We start from the raw sequence: 12,196 nt of genomic DNA on the forward strand, positions 1-12,196 counted from the left end.
ATACCTGCATTACAGGAGAAAGCTGTGATTTTACTTTATAGTCAAAGATACACATTGACACATGACTATAATTTTTCCAGTATTACTAAAATCTATTTTGTCTCAAACAATAAAAGAATATAGTTTTCTTTCTAAAAAAACCCTACCCATTCACTGTTACCATACATAGTGTGGTCAGCAAAAGACTTCTATTTCAAAACCAAAAAAGTTCAATGGTCAGAAGGTGCTGCTGAATTTTACCTGGATGAATAGGAGGCATATCCATTGCAGGTCTTCCGGACATCATTCGTGGGTCCATGTAAGATTGCATCATAAGCCACCGTGGATCAAAGCCCATTGAAGCTAAATGCTGAGGATGTGGTTGCATGGGCTGGTAAAGGGGTCTGTGCTGGGGAGGCGGGACAGGGCCACTCGACGGCTGCGAGGGAGCAGACTGTGGAAGGACACCTTGCTGTTGTTGCTGCCACTGCTGCTGTTTCATTTGCTCCTGCGTAACAGAAAACAATAGTACAAGACTTTTGTCAAGATGAAGACTTGAGCAGAATTTAAATAACTTTTGGAAACAACAAGTACAGTTATGTCCAGGACACTAAGCATTCTGAAAATTAATCGCAAACGTGCATCAGGATGAACTACGAGAAAAGGGGGAAAACCAGACTGGACAATTTAGAATAGCTACTGATTTGCTGGTATTCAGCAGAGACACAGAATAACCTTTACTTCAGGCATGTCATTAATGCAGAGTGCTCTATCAGCCCATAGGATCCAAGTCCAAATAATATTTGTAAGTGTCATGTCCATTACGGAAAAGCTGCAGAAACAATGATCATAACTCCCAGGTTCCACAGGGCAATGCTCCACTTTGGTAAGTGATGAAAAAATGGCCAGTTCTAAAAGCCTCTTGCCTTCTGCTCACTTGCACACTTTAGAAGTGACAAGAAGAGTTTCAATGCAGAGCAATTCCTGCCAATTCCATACATATTATAGAAGCTGGAAACCAACAACTTAAGCTTTTTGAAACTCCTGTGGTCACATTCTTATTCAGAAAGAGGCAGAAGAAATCATTCCTTTAATGAACTTCCTTCTTTTAATGAACTGGTTAGTTACCTGCTGCCTCTGAAATCTTGGCGGTAATGATTTCTGGAACTGTTTAGAATAGCCTGAGGAAACAGCAGGACGAGGCTGAGATCCTGAATCTGGCTCACTCTCATGAGTCACCTGTGAAATCTCTTTCTCATTCCGACCACTGTCTTGTCGTGTAAAGACTGCTTGATCTTCTGAAAAAAAAGAAAAGAGATGTAGGAGACAAAAATGAATCTTAAAACTACAACAATTTCACGACAATGTCAGATAGAGTATTTTGTTCTAAAATGAAAACAGTCTGCCTTCTCTAACCTCACAGCCTTAGTTTGCAAAACCAATATAGGCAAAAATAGTTAAAAAAAACAATCCCTCAGAACAAATGTTGTTAATACATCTCTCAGTGCCCCTTTTAAATTCAAATACACTGGCTAATTGACCACTGGCATTTACGTTGTAGCTACTATGTGATTTAAGAAGTGCTGTCTCAGTGCTACCATATTACATTTGACTTGAATCTTTTATAAACCAAGGTTTGGTTTTACAATCACTTTTATCCATTTAAAGGATAACACAACCTTCTTAAGCACAGTCTAACAGTTATCTTGTGGCATTCAAGTTCCACTATAAAAAAAAAAAGCACCGAGCTTAAATACGCGCTCTTTGTGTCTACTTCTCTAGGCTTGCAGAAAGAACAGAATAGCTGAAATAATTTACATTGCTTTTTAGCAGCATGAGTTGCTGACCCTCCTTTAGCAAGAAAAGAAAAACGGCTTTTCTTTCTGTATTCTTCAAAGTCCAGCCAAAATGACAGAGCCCAGTTTTTCCTTTAACATTTTGATGAGTTGGTCGAACAGGTCTAGCTAAAAGGACAGTTAGCAGCTGTAATGTACCAGGAAAATAAATGGTCTAGATGCACCAAGTTAATTAGGTATGCAAATTAGACTCCTAGATTACAACTATGCTCTGTGACTCAGCTTTAAGACAGACAACTCCTACTCGCATGCAAGCATACCTTTTTCTTCCTTGTTGTTCCTGGTTTCACTTTCTTGTTTTTCTACTGCAGGTGTTGCCACAGGTTCAACAGGCTCAGGAACCTCATGTACTGGCTTCTCCTCTTCTTTCTCTTTTTCAATCTCCTTCTCTTCTTTTTCTATCTCTTTTTCTTTCCCTAGTTCTTGTTCTTTTGCCTTCTCCAGTTTTTCTTTTTCTTCTTTTTCCTTTTCCCTTTCTTTTTCTTTTTCCTTCTCCCTTTCTTTTTCTCTTTCTCGTTCTCTCTCCCGCTCCCTTTCCTTTTCCCTCTCCCGTTCCCTTTCTCTTTCCCTCTCCCGCTCCCTCTCTCTCTCCCTCTCCCTCTCTTTCAGAGGGTCTTCCCGGGAGGGTTTTGTCATGCAGCCAAATTTCTCATTTAACCGTTTCAGCTTTTCAGCACAAGCTGCTTTTCGCTGTTCTTCCATTCTTCTTTCTTCTTCTTCTCGTCGCTTACGGGCTCGCTCAACCGCAGCGGATATCTCTGACTGCTGTCGTCTCCTCTGTTTCCAGATTTCATCTTCATCTGGTACTGGTTTAGGGGGAAAGGGTCCCTGCCTTCCAGGTCCTATCTGGCGATCAGGTGGAGGTGGGTGCTGCAATATTAGCATTGGTTAGGTCAAGTCAAGCACGTATTATATAAATAACGAGTTGAAATACTATATTTAACTATCTGTCAACACATGTATTTGCATGGCACCTTTAAAAATCAAGATTTGGATAAAAAAAGCAAGCCTCCACCTTCCTGCTCCAGTTCAGACTCAAGCAACCTGAGCTCAAAAAGGAGAGGTAAAGATTTATTTGGGCTCACGTCACTCCTTCTCCCCATCACTAAGGCACAGTGACAGTAAAGATGACAAACACCTTTTAGATTTGGTTACACACTGCCCTAAATCACAGATACTCAGGGCAGATCTCAGACAAAAGTCCCCCAAAGAGCCAACGAAATGCAAGGTAGCTCAGGTTAACAGAGATTTTAATAAGGACTGTTGAAAAATCGGTAAGAAGTTACTATACACACATTTCAATTGGGACTTCATCTCCTCACCTGCCTTGGCAGCCAGACCTCCAGCACTGTTCTCATGCCCCTGTCCTCTCTACTTTCCAAATGGGGCTGGAGAACTGAAAGCTCTTGAAGTTCTCATGCATTTCATATGCCACTTACAAGATGGTGCTGCTTTACACAACTAGCAGCACAGCTCTGTTGGAGTCCCACTCTTACTGGTCCCAGGCACTATGACCATTTCACTTGCTAAAGAAAAGGCTTATCCCTGTGTAAAGCATATTTTTCCTTTTCTGAGTCAAAATCCCTCCACCACAGCATTAAAGAATTTAACTCAAGGACATGAGGAAAGTTCTAATCTTTCTTACCGGTGGTAGAATAGATTTTGGATGAAGAGCAGGACCACCTCTTTCATGTATAGAAGGCTGTGCTGGACCCCGATCCTGTTGGATCAGATGAAGTACAAGGGTTAAGCAAGCTTTTAACAACAGTCAAGCTGATAAATTTCAGATTTACTACATTATACTGCATTAAGATACTACACCTAATGAACTATCTGCATACAATATAAATTTGCATGCAAACCAAGGCTAAGAACATTTCCACTTTATGTACTGAGAGCTACACAATTACTTTAACAATTCACACATCCAAATTTCAGAGTTTATATTACTGCACTGTTTTTCCTCAGATTCAATGTAGCATCAAACCCTGAAAGAAACTGGGACATTTATATATAGAGAAAGTGCAAGTAAAACCAATTCAAGATCTTCCAGTTTTATTATTACCAGTATCAAGAGAAAACACTTCTGGGAAATTTTCAGATAAAGCCAACAGTAGCTTTGTCTGGGGAAAAAAAAAAGAAGGGGCTGAAGCAAGCACAAGCTGAGGTGGTTGCCAGTCTTCCTCTACTAGAGGATAAACCCAAAAGCAAAACAGTTGAGCTGATGAATTCTCCAAAGTCTGTATAAAATCTGACTGAGATGTCAGAAGTGAGCTGACACATTACTGCTAAGTTGCTCTGAAGAAAGTGGGTCACGGTACCAAAAAAAATTAAAAACCAAAACACACCCAACAACCCCACACCCAGGAAAGATGAGTGTGCCAAAAGGGTGCTATTTACTCTGTGCCACTATGAAACATGACGGACACCAGAATGACTTCATTCACTATTACAGGGATGGACAGACAAGTATTGAGTTAAAGCTTGTTAGCTGAGTTGCAGTAACTGACACAAGAGTTCTCATCCCCTCACAACTGTGGATTAGAACACACTAGATAAAGACATCCTATTTTTATTTTGCGACCAGAAGTAGCCAAGTTGACTAAGCAGCACCTGATCAGTTATCACAGCTCAGATAAGTAGTAGCTAGTGCTTTCACTCATGTTCATAACCTTAATTGACCTGACACCTGAGTCAGACCTCTCCTGATGAGGCTGTTGCCAGAAGAGCTGAAGAACACACAAACCTGATCAGGCTGAGAGCTTTTGCTATAAGACCCTTTGGTTGCTGCTGTGGAAACCTGGGTGGCAGACTTAGTCTGTTCTTCTGCTTCCTTCTGGCCATCAGGACTCTGGGAATCTTTTGATGGTGTTTGTTCATCACTATGTGCAAAGAAATAAGAAAAATTGAAGGTATACTCCACACAGGTATCTTCTATCCTCAATGTTTTTTACCAAGTATAAGGAACATTTTTCAGCAAGGATCATTTCTACTACATGCCCAGCTGACTGGAGTCTACAGGCAGCCAATGCAATTTAATAAGGTATTAAATTATTGGAATAAATGTTATGGGAGTGAGTACTTGCACTCATTTCATTCAACCTTTCCAAAAGCTAAGCTAGTTAAGTGGCATTCACACTCAATTGGCAATACCAACTCACCCACTTTCCTTCTCTTTTTGACTACTTCCTTGTTCATCATCATCACTGAAGTTCAACTGCTCAGTGTAATCCACTTCACTCTGAGCACCTGAATGCATAAGCAAATATTCAATTAATCTTTCAGAAAGATTCAATGTAGAAATAACAGAAATCATTAATTTTATTTCTTACCTGCCCAGCCTTCATCAGCCTCAGCATCTAGATTATCAAATTTATCAAGTTCTTTAAGTTCACTAGCACTAAGAATGGATGGGCGCTCAATGGGTTCTGAACACCATGAAGGTGGCCCTCTTCCCCTTGGCCCTCTGAAAAGAGAGAAACAAAGGCCACTGTCACTATTTACCCAAAAAATTACCAGATAAAGGGTCAACTTGTATGACAATTATTTGAAGTATACAATATTGTTCTCTCAGCTACAGTATATATGTGAATTATAATCCACATGTAGTCAAAATAATCACTGCTACACCACCAGATGGTTCTTTATGCAAGATTAGATGCTTATAGTTTTGCTTGTCCACTTCACAAACAAGTGAAACATTAGCTGACAGCAGAATGCCTTGTCGCTTTCAAACAACATACTGCATAGATCTGACATCCTTCTAATTACCAATGTATCCACCTCAGATATTTCTTTATACTTTCCATGCTTTCCCACTGTCAAAGGTTCTGTACATTTTCCCTATGACTATACTCAAGTTCTCCCAGCCATCCTTCTCAGCCTCTCAGTCCTCTTCCTGATCCCAACCACAGATCACTTATTAAAGTTTGTACTATAGCATCTCTTGCTTCCTCATGCATGTGCATAGCCATCCTCAGCTATGGAGAAATGCACAGAAAGGAGGAAAATTAATTTTATAATGCATTACAGTTCTACTTTACTTGGAGAGCAGTAGAGTTGAGAACTGGGAATTAACTCCTTTCATTATAACAATGGAAGAATGCTTTTACTGGCTGAATACTGGCTGAACAGTGTCCTCAGGTGACTCCTGCTCTTCCCAATCAAAAATCCTGTAATGTGGAGAATTCCTTCAAGTTTTGTAGTGGAGTTGTCAGACACAAACCACTCAATGGCACTGCTCCACAGAAGCCCAACTTACGAGACTGACCAGTGGTATTTCTTATGCAGTGCATACTCAACCAAAAATACTCAGTGCAAGTGTTCTTTTATTTTTGTTTGTTTGTTTCCATTGACTCAGAGAGCTCATACTCATACAAAAATAACACAAAGTTTCTTACCTGCTAGGCTCAGAATTGGGAAATCTCATTGGACCTTGCATGGAAGGAGGATATGCCATTCTAGGATACTGATTGAACATCTAAGAAAGATTTAAAAAAAAGCCATTCATTTAAAAATATTGCATTAAGCATACTGAGATCAAAGGAATCACACTGGAAATACAGCAAGACTCTTACAGTTTGCTTAATATTACAAAGTGTGTGACATGAAGTCACCAAGATGGAGTGATTACGAGTGTAAATGAACTCCTGGCAAGTTCAAAGTCAGTGTAGCAGGAGCAGCAACAGACAGCCACATCCTTTGAGGAGTCAGCTGCAATCGGCTGCCCCTTCCAGCAGAACTACTAAGTGTGCTACGAAGGGAGGAGAAAGGGGCATTAGGAAATCACACAAGCAAATAACCGATCTCTGCTTCTTAAAAACTTTTCATGTGACCATCACTCACATAAGGTGGCATCATTGCTCTGTACTGAGATGAGATAGGTGGTGGCTGCTGGCCATTCAGCTTGGGCTGAGGAACCTGTGGTAACCGCACATCCCTCTTCTCTGCTGCCTTCTGGCCATCGTTTTGTTCTGCAGGTGTCGCGTTACCATCTTCTTGTCCAAGAGCCTTAGCTTCTTGATCAGATGGAGAACTGGGCGAGTTGCTCTTATTACCACCTTCTCTCCAACTAGTAGCATCTACAAGGACAGAATCAGTACAAGAAAAAACAAGAACAGACTTTATATTACAGATTTACTGGCAGGCATGATGAAAAACACATTCTTCCCACCCAGTTTTCAGTGACACAGCGACCTGTGCAGACACATGTTCATATGTGGTACTGAAGCAAGCAAGGGCCACTTGAGAAAACAGGGTCTGTTTTCTCATTCTTTTCAGCCCTGCATCCAGCTGTGCGCCTGAAGACTAAAGTTTATAGACTGCTCTAGTTGTCCTACTCTACCTTCCAAAACATAATGCAATTTAAGAAGGATACAGATAATAGTAGAGGAGAGCTTTAGCTGTGGCAAGTCAGGGCCACTGATGAATCAATTTGAGAGTGCTGTTAAGGGAAAGATGAAGCTTTTAAGCAGCAAAGGTCCACCGCAGAACCCTCAAGCAGCTTAAAATAACACATACCTTTGTCTTTCTAAGTAAAGACAAGTAGCCAGAGTTTATCTCTGTCTGATAAGAATGAAACAGAAGCAATGAGAGCTGCACTTCTGGATATGAATATCTAGCAAAAAGTCTAGGAAAAGTAAAGGATTTTAATGGCCTATCACTTGTGACAGGCAGCCCATTCCTTTAGGAGTTTCTGCCTACGAAACATGGGTTAGAGAAAAAAAAAAAAAAAAAAAAAAAGAGCAAACTTAGCAGAAGTGCTCAGATCCATGGGGACCAAAAAAAGTTCAAACGCACACTATAAATAATGTTCCTTTAGGAGTGCAAGCTCTTTAAGCAGTGCTAAACTGTGCTCCTATGTATCCATTACAGTTCTTCCACTTATCTTTGCTGGGGAGCACAGCTGCTAAAGGGGCAGCACTTGCCAAGCTCATTTTGCTTTCTGCTGTCAGACCTGAAAGAAGGGCTTAATATAGCATGTACAGTGCTGACCAAAACTGTAACTGTCTGAAGCACGCTGAACAGGCGTGTGTAGCCAGTTTCTCAATTTGATGCTGGACATCTCTCAAATATCTTGACAACTTATTCTTTACACCAAAATCAAGTGAGGACCTGAACAAGCACGTGGCCTCAGTCTGCAGGACCTAACAAAAAAACTGAGATAAACTGAGGCCTGGAACACAGTATCTAGTTTATGATCCCCTGAGAACCCAAGCCCTCTGAAAGCAACACACATCTTGTCTAGCACTTTCTGTAGATTACAGGATTTTTCAGGCTACTCTCTCAGGAGTACTAACATTTGTGGACAACCTTAATGATGATTTATATGATAAGTTAATATTAGGAGATTTATTTTAGAATGTATTTTAGCTTTCGTGACATCGAGCAGCTGGAAGAAAATTCCAGTGCTGTGCAAGTAACAAATGTTCCCCAGAGCACAAATGGAGTACTAAGTGGTAGAAAGCAAAAGTGAACTGCAGGATAGGATTAAATACCCTATTTTCCACACACCAGGAACACAATAAAGCAAAAGAAAGCCCTAAAAATCTGTTTGTTCAGTGTAGAAGTGTGTTAATTAAACCAATCCATCAATTTACTTTGTATGAGATGCAAGTAGTCTTGTAATAAATGAGTCCCACACAAACGCATGCAATTTCACAAAAATTTGTAGCATATACTTACTTTGCGGTCGCAAGTTGGGTCCTGATCCATGAAGCTCTTCAGAAGCATCTTTCTCTTTGCCTGACTTTTCCTGATCCCCAGCTGCCGGCAGACTGGGAAACTCTTGCTGGAAATAACTATTTACTTGAATAGCTGGACCTACACAGTAAGATATACACAAAGTCACAACTTTCTGTAGTCAAAACAGTTCAGAAGGAGATAAAAGATTGATCATCCTTAAAAAAAATTATCTTTAAAGCCACATTAATTTGTTGGTAACATAACTCAAATGAGTGAAGAGCAAACCTTGTAAAGTATTCATATTTGCTACCAAAGTTGAATTTACTAGGCCAACTATCACACTTGTTGCGGCTGAGAAAAATCCAGAAGCACCTTAGAGCAATAATGGGCAATGGAACAAGACTTAACATAGGAGTACCTGAAGTTCGTCAGCTCTGTTACCACATTTTTTTTGCCCCTCCTTCCAGATAGAAATTTTGTTTGTTTTATTCTACAACTACAGTCAATCCAAGAAATGGCAGCTATGTTACTGGAAAAGCCTTTAAGATTAATTACTGTTCTAATAACAAATAATTCTTCAGGATTTTAAGAGATCACATATTTACATTATGAGAAAAGTATCAGAACTGTAGCTTTCTTTGATTTCTAAAATCCTTGACATCCTAACTCTGGATTGGAATTTAAGACTTCTGTTGCAAATGGTAGGGAAGTAAAATATATAGATTGTCTTCCTTTTTAGCAGCTTTTTTTAGCATTTACTTTGAATCCATTTCCCACACTCCCCCTACACATAATGGGTATTAACCTATTAGGTCAACAGCATTCCAGTGCCAAATCACTGATAATCTTACTGAGGGAAGACTTGTATTCCAATAGTCTGAATAATGCCCTGTTCCGACACCTGTCTTTACTACTGGCTACTATAAGACACACCATACTAGCCTACATGGACTATAGGGCAAACTCACAAAAAAGGATCTGAGCATATGCCATCCAAAACCCCCCAACCTCTATGATAGACATTTTTCTAGCTAACAGGTAGAAAAGCTTCTGTTTTCTCCTATCTGTGAAATAATAAAACACAGGGATTCTGTTGTTTTGATTTTTTTGTTGTTGTTTGTTTTTGTTGATGAAGGTTAAGAGTCAATCAGAATAAACTCTTTAATCTTTATACTTTCTTTGTAAAGGCATAACAGCAAATACCACTATCTATCCCTGTGCCTACAAACTGCTTTGAATCTTTCAATCTTTATTACAAGTTCACCTACTACAGATCACATTAACTTGTTTCTTGATGATTCCAAGCAGCTACATCTAGTACCTTAAGGGGACAGAAAACCGCAGCCACTCTAACTAGGTGGCCTGCCAGGGAAGGGAGCCTCTTTGAAGGTCCTGTGGCATGCAACATTCATGAGTTTTATGAAACTTGAAAAATGTTTTCTGCTTAAGTCTACACAGAGGGAGCAATAATGTTTTAATTGTAAAGCAACAGCATCCTCAGTGATCAGCTTGACAGCGCCTAAGCTATCAACCCGAAATAACCAGATGGTCAGCCAAAAGTTCAGAAGTTAAAGAATTCAAAGATGTTATTTATGGTAGCAATTAACTCCAACTCTTAGCCAATGCATGCTGCCATTACATTTTGAAAGTCTTCCCTTTCTGCATGACCATCAATAGCATCAGAGAAGAATTCAGTCTTGTCTCACTCAACTGAAGTCTTACAAGAGCATGAGGCACCAGCTGAACACAATGACGGCTGGCAAGCGTTCAAGGCATCTAGAAAAACTACAAGTTCCACCAGCCAATTGCAGATCAGGAAAGCACGAGCACAACAGGTGTAACCCAGGTTTCAAACTGAGGAGTAGAACAAGCAGCTGATACCAATTCACATTCTGCATTTCTTCTTGAAACAGCAAACCCACTACTGCATTAATTAAAAGAAATGAGGGAGCACCATCTGGGCTTGGCACACAAGCTGCCACAGTAACTACAACATAATTAGCTAAATGCATTTTGAAGCTACTGAGCCAAATCACTATTTCCTGTGTCACAGAGATGATCTTATCAGCTTATGCAGAAAGGCTGGCATGCAGATCACTTTCCATCAGTGATAATTCCCTTTTTTTTTAATTCTACAAAACTCCTGCAAAAGCTTAAAGGCGGAGAGAGTTCCTATATTTGACAAAGGAGGAAACACTAAAAGTTAGAGAGGAGAGCAAGAAGTGGGGAATCTGGAATTGTCACTTCTAATACTTACTGAAAAAAAAGGCAAAATCAGATATGCAATGTTAACAAATTCCAAATAATGTCTTAGAAGTTAGCTCTATGCAATTCAGATTTTACTATTCATAGGTCTATCCAGAAGAGAGCTGACTTCAACTTGGAAGGCAAAACTCTATTTGATAGCCTCATAAAGCTTGCAAGTCTCAAATTTAAGGAATAAAACATGTTGTAGGTTATTTCTCATAATGGAGACAGAGGAATTCCGAGTAAGCTCTCACTCTACAAGCAATTAAAAAAAAATGCTAAAGATTTAGCTCTGATCTTACATCTGTAATGAAACCACTCAAACTAAGGTGCAGGCTAATGGAAATAGTTTTCCATCCTTTCATACAATTATGTTAAAAAACCCAAACCTTTAATGCTTTTCCTAGAAAAACACTTCTACTTGAACACTATCACTTTGAAAACAAAATAATCAAGGAATCTTAAAATAAAGGAATAAGTATTATTGTAGCAGTAGCAGACATTTAAGTAGAAGCAAGACTACATTTTGCACAAAATGATTCAAAATTATGACTAGAATGACCAATAACTGTTTATGGTTCTCCTTCCCATGCCAAAATTGTATGCATTATAACTACTGACTGAGATTTTCCTTTGTTACCACAGCCATGTTCAAGATCTGTCACCACCAATTCCCTGTCAATCCAGAAGAGGTGACTGTGCCAGCCTTTTAAAAGGTAGTCAGACCAGCTGCTACATCAGGCTGGAGCTCACCCAAGTGATAAGGGACCAGCTTACCCTCTGGCCACAAAATTTGCTTCCACAACATTTTTGGTTCCAACTGGCCCAGGTCAAGACTTAAACAGCTGCTGAATCTTGGGGTCTCACAGCAGCACTCACAGCCTGCTAGGCCAGTCAAGAACCCCTCCACCTTAAACATCACTTACCATCTTGTCCACCTGGTTTGGTGTTGGCCCATGATTTGGCAACAGGAGCTGCTTCTGGAGGAGCAGGAACAGCAGGTTTTGGCTGTGTCTGCGGCACGTCTGGCTGTCTGGAATGAGAAGAAAAACACTTCTGAATACAAAAGGGTGAGCACAGAATAAGATCATCAGGGTTACCACTGCAAGCAAGTGAAACAAACGAGGTAGCTATGCAGCTGAAGGACCAATAAATAGTTTTCTGCTGAAAAAATATTTTCTTATATAAAAGGAGTCATTATAGTAACAGTTAAAAATTGGAATAAATTAGCTAATTCTTTCAAGAGTAGACTTCCCAAAGTGCAGAAGAATGAATGAAAATGGCTGGGCAGAAAACACAGTCAGGCATGAATGGAATTATAACTTTTGAAGCAGTGTACTGGACAACCAAAAAACAATCAATCTACAACTATGGAATCAAATAATTTGGAATAATGTTCTCTTGCCTCAGAAGCTAATAGAGAAAAGCAC

At 39.8% G+C, this 12,196-nt stretch overlaps 1 protein-coding gene across 3 annotated transcripts in view; it reads right to left on the reverse strand.

Moving 5' to 3' along the window:
- PRRC2C (proline rich coiled-coil 2C) overlaps positions 1–12,196 on the reverse strand; it is a 70,400-nt gene that overhangs the window by 35,799 nt on the left and 22,405 nt on the right. For 2 of the 3 annotated variants that reach the window (XM_080348875.1, XM_080348873.1), the window contains exons 4-14: positions 11,693–11,799; positions 8,520–8,657; positions 6,681–6,916; positions 6,236–6,315; positions 5,168–5,301; positions 4,997–5,084; positions 4,582–4,717; positions 3,481–3,555; positions 2,096–2,705; positions 1,108–1,277; positions 241–487 (exon numbers count right to left, since the gene is read on the reverse strand). In XM_080348875.1, coding sequence (XP_080205001.1) covers positions 241–487; positions 1,108–1,277; positions 2,096–2,705; positions 3,481–3,555; positions 4,582–4,717; positions 4,997–5,084; positions 5,168–5,301; positions 6,236–6,315; positions 6,681–6,916; positions 8,520–8,657; positions 11,693–11,799 — 2,021 coding nt within the window. Of the gene's footprint in view, positions 1–240; positions 488–1,107; positions 1,278–2,095; positions 2,706–3,480; positions 3,556–4,581; positions 4,718–4,996; positions 5,085–5,167; positions 5,302–6,235; positions 6,316–6,680; positions 6,917–7,829; positions 7,939–8,519; positions 8,658–11,692; positions 11,800–12,196 lie in introns of those variants that run through there. The other variant, XM_080348874.1, reaches the window with a different exon arrangement.

This window comes from Nesoenas mayeri, assembly GCF_963082525.1.
Source record: "Nesoenas mayeri genome assembly, chromosome: 8".
NCBI lineage: Eukaryota > Metazoa > Chordata > Aves > Columbiformes > Columbidae > Nesoenas > Nesoenas mayeri.